The 21173-nt window shown below is 39.2% G+C and overlaps 1 protein-coding gene across 1 annotated transcript; it reads right to left on the bottom strand.

Annotated features, from left to right (window-relative positions):
* Positions 1–530: 530 nt before the first annotated feature.
* On the bottom strand, positions 531–8826 carry LOC310870857 (uncharacterized protein). Its single transcript, XM_083782202.1, has 16 exons — positions 8713–8826; positions 8040–8187; positions 7426–7562; positions 6832–6943; positions 6521–6584; positions 6169–6372; positions 5203–5348; positions 4956–5074; positions 4739–4860; positions 3839–3936; positions 3493–3629; positions 1951–2075; positions 1661–1806; positions 1243–1345; positions 1003–1139; positions 531–921 (listed from the first exon to the last, which is right to left on the bottom strand). Exons 1-16 carry the CDS (start codon positions 8813–8815, stop codon positions 795–797), a joined length of 2028 nt encoding a protein of 675 aa, XP_083638328.1. The 5' UTR covers positions 8816–8826; the 3' UTR covers positions 531–794.
* Positions 8827–21173: the final 12347 nt, after the last annotated feature.

A 21173-nucleotide genomic window follows, 5' to 3' on the forward strand; every position in this document is an offset into this window, starting at 1 on the left:
AAAGGCGAAAGCCGCAACAAAAAAGAACATTAAAAGAAATATCGCTGCAGTACTGAAAATCTTTGATCATAAATTCTGGCATGTTTAGTGTTACCTTTTAAAGAAATTTAAAGTACATTCATTAATAAAGAAGAAAAAAACTAAATCCAAACATGCATGTGTGCAGCTCGCCACATCCTTAGAGTATATATGAATAGAGACGGCACCCGGAGGAAACCCTGAGGCGAAATGGACATAGTGGCCGAATTTGGTATTGCAGCTCGAGCCAGCGCTGGTCCGTTGACTATCATTGCGCACGTTCATGTGTTTGGGGCCATGACACGTGAACGAATGTTTCATACGTGAACACGCACAAACGGCACAATGATAGTCAACGGCAGTGCGTTCATGTGTTTGGGGCCAATCCATCCCAGAATGCACTCTGTTCCTACACGGAAGGAGGAGTGAAATCGCCTCATGCGCTTTTGAGCAACTTAATGCAAGTGGATGGGAGGAGAACTCGGTGTCTTCTCTATTCATATATACTCTAAGGCCACATCATGTACATCAAGTTCAGTGCAAAAGGCAGTAATGGCAGAAAATGTTATAGTGTAAAGTAAAGTTTCACACAGGTTTCACTTGTGATGTGATGGGATGAAAGATAACCCCTAACTGGTAATGAAGAACTTAACTGAAATAGCTATCCCTCACATCATGATGGAACAAGTGTTAATGTGTTAATGTGAGGTTACCCGCCAACACTGTCCAGTGTTTGGCCTACTGTATACCCTCAGATCCACCATTCCGCTCTCCTTCTACACCCAGGTTCCAATTTGATTGGAACGGTGCTCCTTCACCATTTTCTTCATGCCGTTGTCCTGTTTAATGTCAGTTCTTCTGAGAAGACGCCTTTTGCCAGGAGTGGGATCGTGATTTCCATGCCTGAAAAACAATGTTCAATAAATACAAATACAAGACAATTCTGCCAGTGAGACATGTCTTGGGGGTGGGGGGAGACCTTACACTTTGAGGTGTTTCTCAATGGCTTTTCGTTCGTACACATCTCCATATTTTGTTTTCACAGGATCCACAAACATCTTCTTGGTCAGTGGACAGATCAGATGTCGGGGTGGAGCAACCAGAGTTTGACCCACCAGTTTCTTTCAATGAATAAGAGGACAGAATGAAAATAATTTAGTTAATTTGTTCAATGACCTACAACAAGTCCATATCATAATTTCACTAAAATTAATAACTCATCACCTTCTCCACATCTTCAAGTGAGGTCCCGGCATTTTTTTCGGTGTTGTCCATAGCTGCTTGATCGTATCTATCACGGCTGGTCATGAAGTCCTCCGCCAAAATGCTTCCAAAGGGAAAGATAAATATTCATTTTAAATGCATTATTAAAGGACTATACAGTTACCAACATAACATGTAAAAAACATGCATTTCCTAAATTTCCTTGCCACATTTAAATTTCCTTTTTATGCCTTATGTTATTGAAAAAATCCTTAAATAACTTTGATGACAAAAAGACTTTAAGACTTTGATTTAAAATTGATGTTTTTTAGCACCTTTCATACACAAAGTCAATTGACAGTGCTCAATTGACTTTGTGTATGAAAGGTGCTAAAAAAAAAAGAAATCATCCATTTTAAATCAAAGTCTTAAAAACAACCTGTCCAGGGGGTCTTCAGGCTCGGGGGCGATGAGCAGTCCATATATGGCATCCAGGATTTCTCTCATGGTGATTTGGGCGTTGTAGTTACGGTCAAATATATTGTGGCAGATTCGACCCACGCTGTTGATGTTGCAGTGATGTATCTATGCTTAGGTTAAGAAATTGCTACAAGTTATGTTACATTGTTTTCAATATTGTAAGCTTTTGTCATATGCAATCAACTTCAATTACTGTACTTTCAATATAATATCAGTGTGTGTTCATGACTGATGTAATACTGAGGATACACGTGTGACGAAGCGGACCAGAGGAGGTTTCACAGGATAGTCAGGACCAAACTGGCAGTAGAGCTCAAAGACTCCTTTCTCATACGGCGTGTCAGGAGGACCTTCCATGGCCAGCTTCCAGAAGGCTGAAACGTTTAAAAGGAACAGGATTGCATGCTGAATACTTAATTTTAGCTTCAAATCACTTTTGAATATCCCTATGGATATATGGAGTTATATAGACTATTAACTAGAGCACAAACAACTACCAATATGTATTGGAAAACTGATAAAGTCCTGCATATATTATTCAAGGGTTAGTCAAATAAGTTATTTGCAAACTCGCCAGTTCACCAAGTCGCCACAGCGAAAATTCTTCATCAATGTCTTCATCGTTATGCTAACATGCTGTCTTCATCAGTGTAGTATGTCAAACCCACAGATGTTATAGTTCATTTCCAAAGTGATCAAATTATTTCGTGCAATTAAATGGTCAGCTAGATGATGATAAAAAGGTGAGTATGTGAATATCAATGATAGTAGGCCTACCATTTCAGGAATTGTTTACTAATGAATTACCGGTACATTGTTTCGGTACTTTTGTGTTTAAACTTTTAGCATTCCTACTTTCTCTAGTGTTAACTCTAAACAACTATCCTCTGTCTGTCTGTCTGTCTGTCTGTCTGTCTGTCTGTCTCTCTCTCTCTCTCTCTGGATACCGTAGGCATGCATCGTTTGTGCTGGGATCCTTCCAACTTGACTGCACCTACTAGTACATGCCACTTGGGACTTGGGGGAATCCTAGCCCTGGAACATGACTGCCATGATGATTATCATGACAGTCATGCAGAAACTTTGCCCTGTTTTTTGCGCTCGCTGCATTTACAAAATTTCCGTATATATAAACATTCAGATTTCAAATATAAAGTACTCACAAAGTGTCCCACGGGTGTTAGTTAGTAGCAGCGCCAGCGATTAGAATTGCTGCGTCCCGCGTTGTTTAATAAAAAGCATTTTTGTCCGAGCTCCCCGGCTACTTTTTTCAAACGGGGTTCGTTTGGGAAATCCACAGTTGCACACCGGGAGCGCACTCGCCTATTAGTCTGTATTGGCAGGGCGGTCAGCGTACCTATATCGAACACACCGAGTGCCACCCTCCTCCCGACCGATAGGGGCGCGTAGTTGAAAGCCAATGGCTAAATAACACCTCGGATAAAAATGCTTTTTATTAAACAACGCGGGATGCAGAAAAGTCAGTGGGCCACAGGTGCAATGTTGCTCCAATCCGCATCAAACTTGGCACAGACATTGTTCAAGGCTCTGCCATGACAATAATCAGACCAAGGGCCATACAGGGGCCACAGGCGCACATGCTGCAATCCGCACCAAACTTGCCACAAACACTGTTCAAGGGTTCAAGGCATGAGCTTAGTTACATGCACGTCAAAAATCTGCACATGGACCACTACAGCAGTATTACAGCAGTGTTTAGCACTGCAAAACTTTGCATTAAGAGCCAAAAAACATTGTAAAGTTACATGAAAGAATATTGTGGCCACTTACTGAAGTCTGACTCTGATGGCAAGATGGCGAAAAATGGATGGGGATCACAATGCAGACTCTTCAACTCCTCCATGATGCGTCTGTCCTTCTCCATGAAACGCCCACTCCTACACTCCTGAATCTTCTTTTTCAGAGCACTACATGAAAACAGTAAACCTTTGTTAAAATTGTAATGGTTGTGTAGAGATTAGAGAACTGTGTGTTGGGGGAGCGGGAGGAGACTTGTTTGAGGGAATGACTGAATATATACATGTTTTTCCAATATCTGTAAAATAAAATAAACTTTTCTTTGTTGAATATTTGCCAAAAATGTATATGTAGATCAATGATTTCTTCCATCATTTACTTCTCTGTTGTTGTCACTTTGTTGTCCAACTGCTTTGGCAGTGAAGCTTCTGGGAATTCATCATACCCACGACTGGCAAAGAGGCTCGTTAAAACACTCTGTAAATGGTAATCAACAGCATTATAATAATGTGATAAGCCAGTCAATCACTTGAACTGTCAAATTACTGGAACATTTTCAACTGAAAGGCTAAAAATGATAGCGTGCAATCTCGGAGGCGTTCTTACTACAGCATGTCCAGGTAGATGGATGAATGATAAGGAAGCCCATGTTAAATCCTCCTTATTTATGTCTAAAGGGGGAATGTTCAAAATCCAATCCGATCGCTGTGTGTAATACTATGTTCATTCATAGATGAGTTGGAACAAGTCATTAGTCAATCACGCACCAAAGGTCGTCATGAACGGGACTCGAACACGCAACACGCTGTCAGGCCAGAGTATGTGGCATGCACCTGGACCACTAGGCCAGTGGACGCCCCAGTCAATTCATAGTTTAAAGTTAGCCATTGGCCCAGGCCGTAGCGTAACGGTCTGGGTACCGGACTGGTAATCCAGTCGCAGTGTGCCGCGGGTTCGACTCCCGGACCCGACACGGCCTTTACTGCATGTCATCCCCCCATCTCTCTCCCGTTTCCTGTCAGCCTACTGTCTGTCCCTTCAAAAATCAATAAAAGGCGTAAGCCGCAAAAAAAAAATCTTTAAAGTTAGCCATTGCCATCTAGTGTAAATATACATTATCTTTTTCAAAATGTTATTGATTGATGTTATTTGATTGATTGTGATGGTTTGACAAAAGTTGTGTATAGTGTTCTAGGATTAATAGAAACAAATGAAATAACTGGTTACAGTTTACTGTAAATCCTGGCATGCATCTGATTGTGTGTGCCGTGTAACAAACTTCAGTGAGGGTAGATGGATCGAGTTTGTCTTTAGGTTTCCTCATCTCCAGAGAAAGAACCGTCTCAATCTCAAACAGCTTCAGGCCGTCGATGCTCGTCTCTGGTTTGAAACAGCAACCACCTGAAACCACATGCATTCAGTTGTGAGATAGGCTCCAGTAGTTCTACACATAGATATAAAGTGTTAAAGTAGCATGCATGCTGAATGCTCGGTACCTGTTGCAATACTAATTCCATGCAGCATGTTATTCTCCACGTCTCCAAGAAGGATTGCATCCACAATGATGTTGGTGTTTATCAGCTTGGCAGCAACATCAACTGGCTTGGTCTGTGATCTATGGTCATATGATCACATAATGTAATTCCCACATCCCAGTAAAAACATATCACAGACAACATTGCAATTTTTCTCAATACTAACATTATAACTACTGATGCCATGACAGTAAATGTAGTAATTTACCCAAGATCACTTCCATCTGTAAGACACACGATGCGAAGTCTGCAATCTCTGAACGTCTTCTTGACATTTTCCAACTCAGACACTCCATGTTGCAGAGCATCGTAGAGTTTGGTTCGCCCCGTTGCTTGAAGACTTTGAATGTGATCCTATAAATGAATCCCACAAATGTTTTAGCAAAATTCTATTTTTCTCCTACTAGTACTGCTGTTGAATACAGGTCCAGTGGGCAACAAAACCTTCTGGGCACCTCGTAAATCCCAAAACACACAGTCGTAAAGTCTTAAAAATGTAAGCTTAAAATAGACTATTAGACTATAGACTACTACTACGAGTGACATGACATCAAATAATGTGATCATACATAGCATATAGGCTCAATGAACTTGAAGCAAATAACCAACACAAATCATAAATGTTGGTTAAAACATTCTATCATAAAAACAAAATAAAGTCCAAGATTTATTTCCATTTGGTCCCCTCACAAACAAGCAACTTTTGCACACTTTTGGTGGCTATTGATGTTGTGTGATGTTTAATTCTTCACAAAACCTAATATATGTCAATTTACCAATTTAAGTTACAAAATTATCTGCATACGTAATATTTATGAATTCATAAAAGGTAGGTAGTCGGGAAACACGTGTATCAGTAAGCAGGAACTGGGGATGGCAATGAAGGACCGGAAAGTCTGGCGTGGCATTGTGAATTCCATTAACTCGACCGCGGTCGAATGATGATGATGAGGCTCCAATAGGTTCATGATACCTATCCAATTCCCCGACCAGCAAACTAACTGGTAGTAGTTATAAGTACTTACTTAATCTTGAATTTCTTTATTTTTCTTTTTACAGTGAAGAATACTTCTTCTCAGGATGTGCCATGATAAGGCTGATATTGCCTTACCATGTTTATGAAGAGAATAAACATATGAAGTCAGTAATGAAAGTAGCACATATTGTAAATTACCTTGAATTTTTCCAGAGTTTCTGTGAATGTGTGGAGGGTTTTCACTCCTGAGTCAAACTTCACAAGGCCTATCACATGATGGAAATCATAAGCCATGGTCCGTGTGGCAAAGTTATCAAAGAGCAATTTTACTGCATCAATCCTCTTGATATCCACACTTCCATAACATTTCATATTCATAGAGTTGCTTGCATCCACTAGTACCTAATGCAATGAGATGAATAGAACATGGACAAAAAGTGTCTTTTTATTATGAGGATAAATGTGAAGCATGTTAATAACAAACTATTTTACTATAGTCACCAATACAATAATAAATGATTCAGCAAAAGACAGATATCATAAAGATTACCAGAATTGCCTCTTTTGGAGTCCTACTTGTGACAAATGAATGGTCACCTCTGCTGTCTCCAGATCTTTGTATAAAAATTTAAAACAAAATTGTAACAAATTAAATGATATAATATATCTTGAGAGACACCGCAAAGGCCCGTCACTATAACTCTGGCATAACCATATATATACTAGAGATAACTGTGAATCAGACATAACCATACATGGAGTTCCCACTGCAGCTAAATCCAAATGTGACTGTGACACAGACAGCATGACATCAGACACGAACAAACCGTCTCACTACTAGAAACAATACTAAATACTCACTTGGCAGCCAGTTTGTTGACATCCACCGTTTTCATCTCACCATTTAGACAGCTAAACACTTTGATCATCTCAGGGGCTCCTTTGTCTTTACACAAATAAACGCCAAGTTCATCTACCAGGGAGGAAAAACATATTTGACAGTTTTGTCTAACAATCATTTCTTTGATGGTTGGTTTCCAAGAGCAATCACAACTAGAAAAGTCACAATTTTGAAAAATTGCTAAGTGTGGCAGTCATAGGCCCCTCGCTAATTTTAAAATTTCAATAACGCTTGAATATGGTCTTCTGCCTCTGCAAGGGAATTTATGTCTTTATAAACGATTGTAAAACATAGACAGCCAATTAGCTACTACAAACGTTATGCAAAGCTCAGCCAATCACAGTGGAAGTTAGGTAGCGGTTACTCCGGAAAAAGGAAAATAAGAAAGTGTGACAATAACAATAGTCTGTTTGCCCTTTGGGCAACAACACTAATTATACATAATTATACATATATTATTACATAATGCCATTTGTATGATGATGATGATGATGATGATGATGTTGCACTGTGTTAATGCTCTCATTCCATACAGTGTCCCTCTTCAAAGTTACCTTCACTAAGTAGAACAAGTCTTGGCCCATCCAGTCCGACATCCTTCAGAAGTAGTGGTGGAGTCACCATCAGATGAGGGAACGGTGATATTCCTTCTGCCATACTGCCAAAGGTTTTCTCAATATCAATCTGAAAGCTTGAATTCAACATCAATGGTTACTAGAAATGCAGTAAGTAGCCTACACTGAATGCACACCACACATGCAATACGATAAAAAAATAGTCCTTGTTTCCATGCAAATAAACAGCACAAAAAAACATGTCTACTGGCTAGAGGGTGCCAAATGCTAGTAATTCTAATGGGGAGGCATACTTTGGTTAGACATAGCATTGGTTAGACATAGCATTGGTCCGACTGGATTAAGGTTGGTGAGGGGTGCGTTAAGGCGACCGGATTAAGGTTGGTGACACACACACACACACACACACACACACACACACACACACACACACACACACACACACACACACACACACACACACACACACACACACACACACACACACACACACACACACACACACACACACACACACACACACACACACACACACACACACACACACACACACACACACACACACACACACACACACACACACACACACTTACTTTTGACCTGGCACATTTTCGTGGTTAATCCAAAGATGGTATGTTCTGATGAATGGCGGCAGACTGAGTAAAATCTTCTCAATGTCCTTTGCTCTCCTCAGTGACGTCTCTCTCAAGTTATCACTGCAGTTTGGAAGTTTCTCTCCGTCTAAACACAATATAATTGCACTGAAATTAATCTTTAATAGCAAGAATGTTGATGACAAAATATGTACCTTAGTGTAGTGAGAAAAGTTTTGGTTTTAATTTTATTTTACTGTAAAGATCCGTTTAAGAGTTCTGCTTATATGCCGGTAGTTGCTGTATTGTATTTGGGGAAGACATACATTCATATTTTGGTTCCCTTTGTTGGGACTGCATGACCCAAATGTCTAACCTCTTTTTGACAACCTCCACGATGGCTAATTTCACTGCTGCAGTATTTGTATTTATATATCATTATATGACTACGTAATTGCAACACACAATTTATTTTTTAGCTCTGTATGCAGATTGTCATTACAAGAATGTCTTGGCATGATGCCTAGTAAAATTAAAAAAATTGTAAATTTTTTGTTGCGACAATTTAAAATACTGAATATTTTGACCATCCATAAAAAATCCAGGCTTTCTACATCATTCATTTATAATAACACAAATGTATGTAGGGCATATATGCAAGAGTTGCATTTACCTTTGATTTTCTGGAGAACATATGATCTTTCAAAGACACCTGGCACTCCAGGTACGTTGACTGGGTCACTGAAACGTACGCCTTCATGTGATCTAAGATCCATTGGTGCGTAGTTCTCATAGTCATCATCAGTCAAAATCATGTCATGTTGTATGTTGGTGTCATGTATGCTGGTGTCTGGTATCTCTCGGTCAGCAGCGATATGTGGAAGAGAAGAGAGAGACTTAGTGATATTTATAAACTTAAACAATGAGACCAACACTACTTCACCAGAATAATGCTGTTGTAAGATATTAGCTGAAATATGTATCTTTAGGGATTTTCAAAGTTGACATTTGAGTGTGAAGCAGGTTTGTGATGAGTGTTGTAATTGCCTATAAACCAGACAGACTTGACACCAGACACCTTGTGCACAATTGACTAGTTCCACTCCATGACCTTCTGGGATTGTGCACAAGAAATATGATTCTGAGACCCCCATTCCACCGGTTGGTTCCCAATGGGAACCGGTTCAGTTATTTTTGGTTCTTAGTCCATGAGCCAGAGCTCCAAAATTGATGGTGAAAAACTGGACCTAAATTGTTTATATAGGATCAATACACTACACGTAAATTAATACTTGATAACCCTTCCACAGTAGTAGCTTTTTCATATTTTCTATTATTTTGCATATTTTCCTACATAATACCTAATTTGCATATTTAAAAATGTAACATTTGTAATACAATAAATCATTGTCTTCGTGTAAGTAATCAACCAGGGAAGTTTCATGGTGATAGCAATCTAATATAGGTATAGTTTTTCCCACTCAATTCATATGGACTAAGAACCAAAAAGAACTGAACCGTTTCCCATTGGGAACCAACCGGTGGAAAAGGGGCCTGATTGGCCTAGTAGTCTGTGAGTTTAGCAGTGGGTAGACACAGAGAGAAAAGACACACACAAAAACATAACTGCAACTGTGTCATTAAGTAAATAAAGCAAACGGAATCAAATCAGACCATTCCAGTAAAATCAATACATTTAGATATTCAAAATAGTGACTATACAGTAAGATTTGTTAAACGAATATTAGACCTCAGAACCAATGAGTTCATTACGCATATTGTATATACCTCTTCAGAGATAAGATAGGCCCAGCAGAAAGTTGAATTCTCAAAGACATCAAGGTCCTCAATGATCTTGTCACCTCTTGTTTCTCCCAGTGCTGGCAAAAGTTCTCTAAAGAGCGTGTACAAGCCTTCAACAATGGCAATCTAAAGGAGAAAACATATTCCCTCAAGATTATGAATGCAAACTAAAGAACCACTGTAAAATAATTCCATTCAAGAAATATTAAGAGTCCTACATGTAAAAGTAGAATGAACCATTCAATATTGCAAGATTATACCATCTCATAAGGTTTACCTTCTGAGTCCTGGTCAGAAGCTCATTCCTGCAGAGCAACTGGTACAGGCTTTGAGCCAGAGGGTTGCATCCAGTTAGTCTTCGTATGTATGCAACCACTTTCTTGAATCCTTCTCCAGAATCTCGCATTTTCTAAAAAGAAGAAAGGAATATATATATATGCGCTACATTCGCAACAATTTAGGCATTTAATCCAGAGCGATTTACATTAAGCAAGAACAAAAAGCATGGCAATACATGCCATACATAGAAAGTAGTTATCATGAAATATGCGTAAGCTAAGAATGTAACAGTGGAATATCTATATAATGAAACTATACATAACTATACATAATATACTGTACTATGCTATACATATGTGCTATGACTACATACATGTTACATGCATGTTACTTAAAATAGTAACTGTGTAATAGATTACCCAAATATATCATTACAAATTAGGAATTGTTTGTCCTTTTTTTTAAAGAAAGATGGATAAATACAGTATGTTTTAAAGTCAATGAGGGTAAATTTGTGTATTTGATCAGGTTATGGTAAAGTCCACCCTACAGTGTAGAGGTCAAATTTTATTAAACTTTTTGCAATTTAGCTCAGATCTAAATCCATACTACAGCTTTACTTTACTACAAATTCTAACTAGTATTTCACTAAGAAAGACTTGATGTTAATGACAAGAAACACATCAGGAGTTAAATGATTATAAACTATGCAGCATATCGGCAAAATATCATAAGACACAACAGTACTCTTACAATTGCATAAAGTGAGGAGAAGAACACACTCAGTCCTTTCTGTGTTTGCTGGACTGATGGCACAACATCATTGATGAAGACAGCATTGGTCTCTGCAGTCTCTCCGCAAAATGTGGACAAAGTAAAGCACACCATCGACTCCTCAGAGATACCACAACTTTGCAGTGTCTCTCCACTGGTATGCTCACCACTGAAAAAAAGATAAGAGCAGGGGGGGAAAAGTATATACCGGTAGTAGTTAAGTCGTATAGCCTATTTATAAAATAAAATCTGATTGGTTGAAGATAGTCATGGTATTGGTATAACAACCATACACCTTTGTAGATTTCTATATCCCTCCACAGATAATTAAAAGAAAGAGTTATATACTGTACAAACGTCACAAGATATAAACCATAGTCAACAAGAATGGGGCAAACATTTATAAATATATATATATACATTACATATACATACATATACACGAGTATATATGAGTTCCATGCGCCATTCGATTCCATTCATGACAATGATTTTAAATTACCTGTAATGGAGAACATGAGCTGGGATTCCACTTTCATTTGCAAGTTTGAGTCTCAAGTTGTTGATCGTGTCACTTGCCAAGTCCACTTTGATCTCAAAGTTTCCCTATGATGAAATGTGGCGAGTTAAGAGCTGTTCACACGACAACTATAACTAAAAGTTAATTATTTGAGCATCCACACGATGAGCCATGATGCAACTGATTCTGTAACCAGTGCCTGTGGCACGTTGGAGCCCAATACACACAAGTGACTGACAGAGAGCTTCATACACTGTATGTAATGCGTTGGCAATATAATAATGCTTGTCATGCCAATAAAGTGTAATTGAATTGAATTGAATTGAATTGAATTGAATTGAATTGGAGAGAGAGAGAGAGAGAGAGATAGAGAGAGAGAGAGAATATGGGAAAGGAGACAGTGCTGATGATGTTCTAAATCTAATCTATGGCATCACACACTGGGTTTGTCTTTTCTAGACCTCACTTTCTGAGAGTAAAATTCATACACAAAAAGGAGATTTGCTTAGGCAGCCTCTGTAGACATTTTTAAAAGGATCCCATGGATAATAAGACAAATATGCCTTAAAACATTATACTTGCCCTCTACAACTAAAATAAAAAAATAAAAACACCTTAAATATTGTATTTCTTTTCATAAATAGAGAATCTTTCACTCAATAGGAACTGCTCCTGTCGCAAGTTGATGATGTCCTATGTCCATGTGGTCTAGCCCTATGGAATGTATAGAGTGCATACTGTATGCTTATAAAAAACAACTTTATGCTTCCTAAGGATAATATGAGCATCAAAACAATATTTTAAATATGTTTTATTAGCATGTGCATTCTATATATTCCACAGGGCTGGACCACACATCATCATCTTGCGACAGGAGCAGTTCCTATTGAGTGAAAGATTCTCTATTTATGAAAGAAATAAAATATTTAAAGTGTTTTTAATTTTAAATTTTAGTTATAGAGGACAAGTAGCCTATAATGTTTTAAGGCATATTTGTCATATTATCTAGGGATCCTTTTAAAGCACAGCTCAAGACCCACTTCTACACATGAATGACAATTTCTTGTTTCATTCATGTCCTCACTGTATTGCATTACTGCTATTATTTTTTATGTATTGTTTATGCCTTGCTTTTCTTTTTTTTCTCCATTGCTTTGTAAAGCACTTTGAGCTGCATATCATGTCATGAAAGGTGCTGCAGCTATACAAATAAAGTTGTATTATTATTATTACTACTACTACTTAAGTATAAGTTCAGTATAAGTTGTTAAACAGTAACATTTAGGTTAGTCACATCATCACCATTAAATCATTCAGCTCACCCTCAGCATCACATGGCATTGAACAGTATCTTCTCCTCCCAAGACAGCTTCTTGCCTTTGCATTGCAGGGGATTGCTTTATGTTTTGCTTTGGTGTAAATATCGCATACAACTCTGCTCCATTTTCAATGTGTCTGTCTCTTAAGGTCCCTGTAGATTAGAAATGTTCATTGAAATAAATTAGCCCATGATGTTCCCCATATCCTATACTTGTCAATTATATTGTCTAAGCCTCATGGCCACTTGCCCTCAAAATATTGATTTTAAATATAATTTTAACTAATTTTTTACTTTTCACTTGCATGCTTGAAACGTTTCCTTTCCCAGTTGAAAACTATGGCCCTCATTTATCAACTCAGCATACGGCAAAATATGGGTGGACGCCGGAATTACCCAATTTTCGGCATTTCAGCAATTAAAATCGCGCAAAAAAAAACAATGTTGCAAGTTAGATGATTAAGCCATTTAAACAGTGTTTTGCATGAGCGCATACATGCAAGGATTTGCGCTGCCTGTGCTGGAATATTTTCATGACTTGGAGAGACGTTGAGAGTAGGCTATAGGCTATAGTGCAAAGTGGACTGCTGCAGCTGGAGACAGTCAAGTCTCCCAACGTGGGTAGCCTATACTGTAGCTAAGCCTAGTCTACAGCAGGCCCATGTCTTTCTGGTGTTACGGTATTGCAATCTCCTCGTCGCGAGCTCGTTTAAGGATAACCCTGACACGTCTCTCGAATGCCAAATATGCCGTGCCAGCGGAACTGGGGACCGCATCGGAGATAGGTACCCCCCCCCCCACCCTATCACAAGTGTTCGTTTCTATTTTGTTCCTTACAAATATATATATATATATATATATATATATTAGCAATAATGGCAGGTCATGCATGTCTTACATGTGTTGAAGAAAGGGTCATCAGTCAATGGCATTCCATCAACTGTGTATAGGCAGACACCTTTTGAATTCCCAACGTTTTCCAGGAGGCAGATCCTTAACATCAGATCTTCAATTGTGTTATGTGCAGGGTCCATATCTGTATATAACATAATTATACAGTAATTATATTCTTATCAAGCTTAGTTTAAAAAAGAGAAAATACAGAATGGGTGGTGAAAAATATGAAGATGCAAATTGTGTGAAATCAATTTAAAGAATAGAAATAAATAGTTCAAGTGAACTAACAATGACATATACTTAGCTAGTTTAAAAGATAAGCATTTAAAGATGCCATTACTCACCCCCGATAGATTTTGTTTCAGGACAATGGGGGTATCTGTACTGGATGCAAAATGTGTCAAATGACTCCATTGATTTGCATTGCATTTGCAACGGGTTCTCCGGGGCTCTGAATCTTCCAATTTCGTCTCTCATTTTACCAAAACGATTCTTCTGCACTTGGGTAAAGCCTGGAAATATGTAGTTTTAAAATGTAAAAGACAATAATTAAGCAGTTAAGAGTTCCACTTCTATCTGATATGCTTTTACCCATTTTGGACTGATTCTAAAAACGCCTTCTAAATCCTGACCTAAGTTTTCTGGAAAAACTTCAAATATTTATATAGCAGCATCAATTTATTTGTAATTTTTGAATACTGTACAGTTTACATACTGTAGTGTACAGAACCCCAAACGGGGTTACCGTCCAGAAGGGTATATAGGGTTTGGGGTTCCCACCTATAATGTGTTAAAGGACCACTTTACCACTTTTCAACCTATCTTCATATACTAGGTCCTCACTAATAATCATGAAGAAATGGCGCAATCTTTTTCTACTTGATCTGTGTCTCATAGGAGGGCTGTGGGCAGTTCAGAAACCGTCTTCCAGTGACATCATCGATGAAGAATACAAGCTAATAGAAACTGCAGGCTTTCTAGTCCTGAAAAGTTGCAATGCGAAAATGGAAGCCATCGTTCTCACGATAATGAAAATCTAAACATTTTTGTAAAAAAAATCTTGTTTAAAAAATAATCTGCCTAATGATGATGTCACTGGAAGACGGTTTCTAAACTGCTCACAGCCCTCCTATGAGACACAGACTGAGTAGAAAGAAATCGTGCTATTTTATCATGATTATTAGTGAGGACCTATTATAAGAAGATAGGTTGAAAAGTGGTGAAGTGGTAGCCTGGTTAATAAACCAGACCGAATCAGCCGTTGGCAATTGCCGCGGTCCGTGCGATATTAGTCTGGTTTATTAACCAGGCTAGTGAAGTGGTCCTAAAGCACTTGTAGACATGTACACTAAACCCAAGCGTTTAGGTTATAAACACTTATTTGTAACACTTTTAAAACGTGTCACAGTGTTTAGATTATAAACAGAAGAACATGTTTAATCGCCAGTAACACTTTTTAAACACATAAACGTGTTTAGTTTTTACAATCAAAGTCAGTCATATAGGTGTTTAGAATTCGAACACTAGGGGCTGTATTTTGCGTGTCTTAAGTACCAGGTCTTATTACCTAACTTGAGTAAACTAAAGACCTGGAGGCGTGATCAATGCTCTTTGGCCACTCAGAATAGCCAAATGGCATTGATCACGCCTACAGGTCTTTAGTTTACTCAAGTTAGGTAATAAGACCTGGTACTTAAGACACGCAAAATACAGCCCTAGGTGTTCTTGTGAGGTGTTTGAGTGAGCTCATAGTGCGCCACCGAGTGGCGCGCTATGAGCTTGTAGATCTGCTATTTTTCAATAGATAAAAGTATTACATAATGCTTAGTTAAAACACCAAAATGGGTTCCCGCCCAGAATGGGTACAATGACACCCAACATAAATAATTTCTTTAATTATGCTCCACTACTACAGTATTCTTTTGGTCAGGATTGTTTTACCGAGCTGAACACAGGTTGCTACAGTATGGGCGTCTGTCACACAATGCATTCTCTACATAATATTGTCACCAGTCATGAACGAGGTAAAGTGTAAACAAGTTAGGCCAAACAAGAGAGCAGTCGAGCAGGTTTTAGCCATACAGCAAAGTCACAGTGGAAAAAAACATGTGTCGTCATTCGGGAGTCGGGACATGTTGCCCTCAAAGGCCTCGTGTGACCCACATTGGCTGGGGAAGATAACGTTGTTTTGGGGCAGCTATATAAGTAAGCCTAGATCCGGAAATGGGCTTTTTTTTTATATATATTTCTTTTATCCCACGATTTTGTAACCCATTTTCACCCCTGTGTCAATCATCTAATGTGATCCTGGGCTATACACACCCTCCACCAACCTAGTCCCCATATATGGGAGACAAGGGGAGAGCAACGGACTTGAACTCATGCTTCCTTCATGCCTGAGTGTCCAAGTTGCTCCTTTACACCTGAAATGGGCTTTTTGATTGATTGATTTATTAACAGTTTGCAGTACATTTCAAGTACAACTCAATACAACAACTGTTAACTGTGAGTGGACGACACCATAAAGCATTACACTTGTTTACAATATGGCCCACCATTTTCAATTCATCAAAACAATTAGAGACGTTGGCCCAGGCCGTAGCGTAACGGTCTGGGCACCGGACTGGTAATCCAGTCGCAGTGTGCCGCGGGTTCGACTCCCGGACCCGACACGGCCTTTACTGCATGTCATCCCCCCATCTCTCTCCCGTTTCCTGTCAGCCTACTGTCTGTCCCTTCAAAAAAAATCAATAAAAGGCGTAAGCCGCAAAAAATAAAAAAAATAAATAAATAAAAAAACAATTAGAGACGTACGAATATACACAACTATATAGTCAAAACAGGAACTCATCATAGAGGTAAAAAGGGAAAAGAAACATATACAGTGAGGGGAAAAAGGGGTGGGTGGGGGATTCAGATTTTACGGGGGCCAGTTTCTAATTGCAGCCATCCGTAGGTGCCCTTTGAGAGCGGTTTTGAAGGAGTCAAGGGATTTGCATGTCTTAATGACTGTTGGTAGGGCGTTCCACATTTTGGTGGCATAGCAGCGAAATTAATTTAGTCCCTTGTTTGTGCCGAATCTGGGTTGCACATAATGGTTTGTTGAACTCCCTCTGGGCAAGTTTCATAATCATTAGAATGATCAATGAGTAGTTCAGGACTTCTCAAAGTGGGTGCCGTACGACGTGGCACCCTATAGGGTGACGTGAGAGGATCCTCAGTCTATACTTAGTAAAAACCGACCCGAGTCAATAAACTGTATGATGTGTTCTTTTTCAGCCTACACTGACTACGCCAAGGGCCATATTTGCATCATCATTTTTGAATAGTTCAAATAGGTCTACTGTCTACAAGCTCACAACGTGTTGACATAGATTGGCTATAGTTGAACAATTTCAATATGTTCATCAGGACATAGATGGCAAGGGCTAGTATTTTTACCTTGTTGACCACTGTACAGCACTTTGTAACTGTTGTTTTGATAAGTGCTTTATAAATAAAACGTACTTACTTACTAGTATATATATATATATACTCTAAGAAGGTCAAGGACCCTCAGTTTGAACGCATGAGACCACTGGTTCAAAAACAGCGGGTCGGGACCCGCGAATGTGAGCTGCTGTTTTCACTATAGTCGGGGTACCGGGCAACTAATCTCTCTTTTGGGTCTCGACCTGAAAGGTTTGGGACCCACAACCACTGCATTATTTAGACCAGGGGTTCTCCACAGGTGGTCCGTGGAGGTATTGCATGTGGTGGTCAGTCACCATGCATTTCCCTCGTATATACGTGTCCAGAAAAGGCAGGGATGGATTAACCCCCTAGCGCGCATGCAGAATTTCCGAGTTTCTTTTATGTTTTTATCAAATTTTTGACCTAAATTTAACCAAATCAATGGCCAATGAAGGTCCCCAGGAGCTTTTTTCAGGGCCTCAAACCCATTACAGAGCATTACATATTCCTGAAGGGCCCCTGAGAGCCAAGGGCCCCTGGGCCTCGGCACCATTGGCCCAATGGCTAATTTGGCCCTGCCTGCCCTTACTAAATTAAAACCCAAAGGTAAATATAGATAATTTCAGGTATAGCTGCTAATACTATACTGTTACTGTTATTTAAGTAGGTATAATTTCATATACAGTACATTTACAACTTTTAACTTCAGATGAGTAAGAATGAGTAAATAAATGATCAGCATAATGTAACGGATGAATATTTGTTTTGCACTGGAGTAAAAAAGAAAAACAAATCCCACTATTTTCATAAGTTTCTGTTAAATGCACAGAGGTAACACTTCACTACCGTCATTGAAATGTTTAATTTACTCATATTATGTACAATTTATTTCACATGCATTTATAGGCCAGTTATATCCAATAATCTTACCCATGTTGTTTAAATCTTCTTCTGTCACACCATCAATGAAATCTCGTTCATCTTTCACACCGAACTGAATGAATTGGTTGTAATAAGACTCCAGTCTGTGCCTTTCAAGTAGGTTGTGTATTATGGTAGACATCTGAAAAAAGGCAAATAAGTCTGTTATCTTTGTTTAGCCCCAGAGGGATAAACAACAACAACAATAACATTTAGCACCTTTAATATTACAGTTTCATATAGTGTCAGAAATGTAAATACATAATTTTACAATAAGGCAATGAAATCAAGAAACTCACCTTGCATCGTAATGTGCTGCTCACAAAGTGTGATTTAACTTTCTGTTTCCAAGTTTTATTAGGCAATAAGGGTGTGGCTTGCTTAACAAAAAACAAAACATATTTCAGGAACATTTTCAAAGTAAATTGTCACATTGTATAAGACATACATGGTAGTCAATGGAATAAAAAGCTATATAGGACACTGGGGTATGTGATTTCTACTTTTGTGCTCTTGTTTAGAACAGAAAGACACTACTGAACTACAAGCAGGCATATTCCATGAAAATGAAACTTAACTTTGTGTTGAGAGGGGGAATGTCCAAGACTGAGCCTTTTTTCTCTTCACACTACCGCCATCTGGTGGCCGAAAGTTTTTGTAAGGTGCACAGTGCAATTGTAGCAATGTTTTATACTGTAAACTAAAGTACTGTTCTCCTCATATAAATGCATCGCCTGAGGTTTTGTGAGAAGATAAAAGGTGAAATAGTAAAAGGGGGGGAAAGAAGAAAAAATAGGTCCATTTGGAATTGGGAAATTTTTGCATATTATAGTCCTCTAGGCACAGTGCAACAAAATGTTTTCAAATTAATATTGCTAAAAAATAATGTGGCTTGAAGAATAAAACTGTAGGCTAGACGTAAAGTCAAAGATCAGACACTATTATCTTCAACATAAAAATAGCATTCCTCAAATTACTGAGCACTGCTCCCGTAAAACTGGTTTAGGAAATAATAAGAGTCATGTATATTAAAATAAAACAATATTCTCTATATCAAAAAAAGAAGAGCGCGACAACACAACACTACAAACCTCTTTAAACCTCTTAAAGCCCCATTTCCAATACAGCAAAAATAGCCGATCTAGAAGTTCACAAAGCAAAACAGGCCAGCAGCCTCAACCGTTCCTCCAAACTAGGGGATGAAAACACTGTCACATCATCTTAGACTGGCTATTTTGGGAATTAAAAAAAATGTCTACATAAATGAATTGAATGAATGTTCTTAATTTTAATTGTCTGCCTATAACGATAAAATGGTTAAGGGGACATGGCATCTGAGCTCACACGGCACACACAACAATAATGCAGATTGTCTTAACATTCTCCTTTGCTTTCAAAGGGCTGCCAATTCAATCACGGGCACATCATGTCTGCTGGATTGTGAACTTTATTTTAATTTTTACTCACGATCAGCGGGTTTAATATGCTGCACATGGTGCTGCTCCACATGCTCCTTCCTGAGACGGGTTCACCCCATGCCGAGTGAGTGTACTTGTGGCACGGCCTTGATTATGGGGGCATCTGCCAGCAAGCGCACTGCCCTCGGAGCACTCGTTCAATTAATGTTCTCCCCGTGTGACCCAGCTGGTGTTTTCTACAACCTTCTGTGAACATTCATTTGATTCACCTCTTAGGGGAGCTACGATACGGATTTCTCTCTCCAGTCTCAATTTCCCGGCCGTTTCCTTCCATGTGGGGGGCTTAAGAAGGCTTCCGATGTTTGGGTGTGTGGGCGACTTTCCAAGTCTGTAGAAAATGGGGAACAGCTTCAATTCACTGGGAAGAAAGAGGGACTAACCAGGTGCTCAATGGAGGTAGCAGGATGTGATAATGATAAAAAGGTGCTCACACAGATCAAAAAACGGGGTCAAAACATGATGAACTAGAAAAAGTGCCCTTCCGGGCACAGGTCTCCACCAGGTTATCCACAGATCCGTGCAGTTAGAGGTAAAAACACTTTTCGGCCAGTTATAGCGCCACCTTGAGGCTGAGTTGAAATTGTTCATGTGGCATTTCGTCCTAAGTGGGAATGTGGGTGCACAATTTCACAGAAATCACGCGATGTGTTCATGATTTGCAGCATTTTGTTTGAAACTGAGCACTCATGTGAACTTTGGAAGCCAATCTTAACCAATCAGGATGGAGTCTGATAAATCTGAAAGACCCGTTTCGTTGAATGGCTCTAGAGAGACTGTGTACCAATTTGCGTGATGTTTGGACAAAATCTGTAGGTGTACTGTGCAAAAACTTGTTTTGCACAAAGCGGCCTCCTGGTGGCGCTATAACAGGCCGTTCTGGAAAGTTTGGGGCAGAGGTTCATGGTTGGCATCCAGGGAGTGTGTGTGCAAAATATGGCATTGAAAAACTTGTTTTGCACAAAGCGGCCTCCTGGTGGCGCTATAACAGGCCGTTCTGGAAAGTTTGGGGCAGAGGTTCATGGTTGGCATCCAGGGAGTGTGTGTGCAAAATATGGCATCGACCGGGTTAACGGTGGCCGAGATTAGCTGTTCACGGACACACGGACACACGGACGGACACGCGGACGGACGGAGTGCAAAACATACTCTCCCCACATGCCTTCGGCCTGGTGGAGACAAAAAGAGAAGGATCCGGGCACACAAGGTTGCCCTGATGAAGACCTGTTAGGTCTAAACATGTTGGCAGTTGCCTTTTAATTTAATAAAAGGCGTACCTCATTTTTTTTCTCTCTTTTTATCATCTCTCTCTTTATCAAGCTTCAATTCACTGTTATTAATTTCAGTAGGTTTATGCGAGCTTACACAATTTCGCCGTGTTATGCATTTATTCTTTCTACTTTTATGTTCAAACTTGTCCAGCTCAACTCAACATCACGAGCAAAATCTCATTTGTATTCCTTGGTCAAAATGTAATTAATTAAATGGGGGGCCTGTTGTCCCTTGGGCATGTACTCAGGTGACCCAACCAATTTGGAATTCCATTCATAGATAGATGATTCACCACAGTTGATTGGTCGCCGTGTTGTGACTCATGATGACCAAGGTTTGGTGACTCTGGTTTTGTCTACAAATGTAATCCCTCTACACCACACCTCATATCTTATATAACACTTTTGCTTTTGTCAAATATA

The sequence above is a fragment of the Protomyctophum parallelum genome, assembly GCF_964188405.1.
Source record: "Protomyctophum parallelum genome assembly, chromosome: 14".
Lineage (NCBI taxonomy): Eukaryota > Metazoa > Chordata > Actinopteri > Myctophiformes > Myctophidae > Protomyctophum > Protomyctophum parallelum.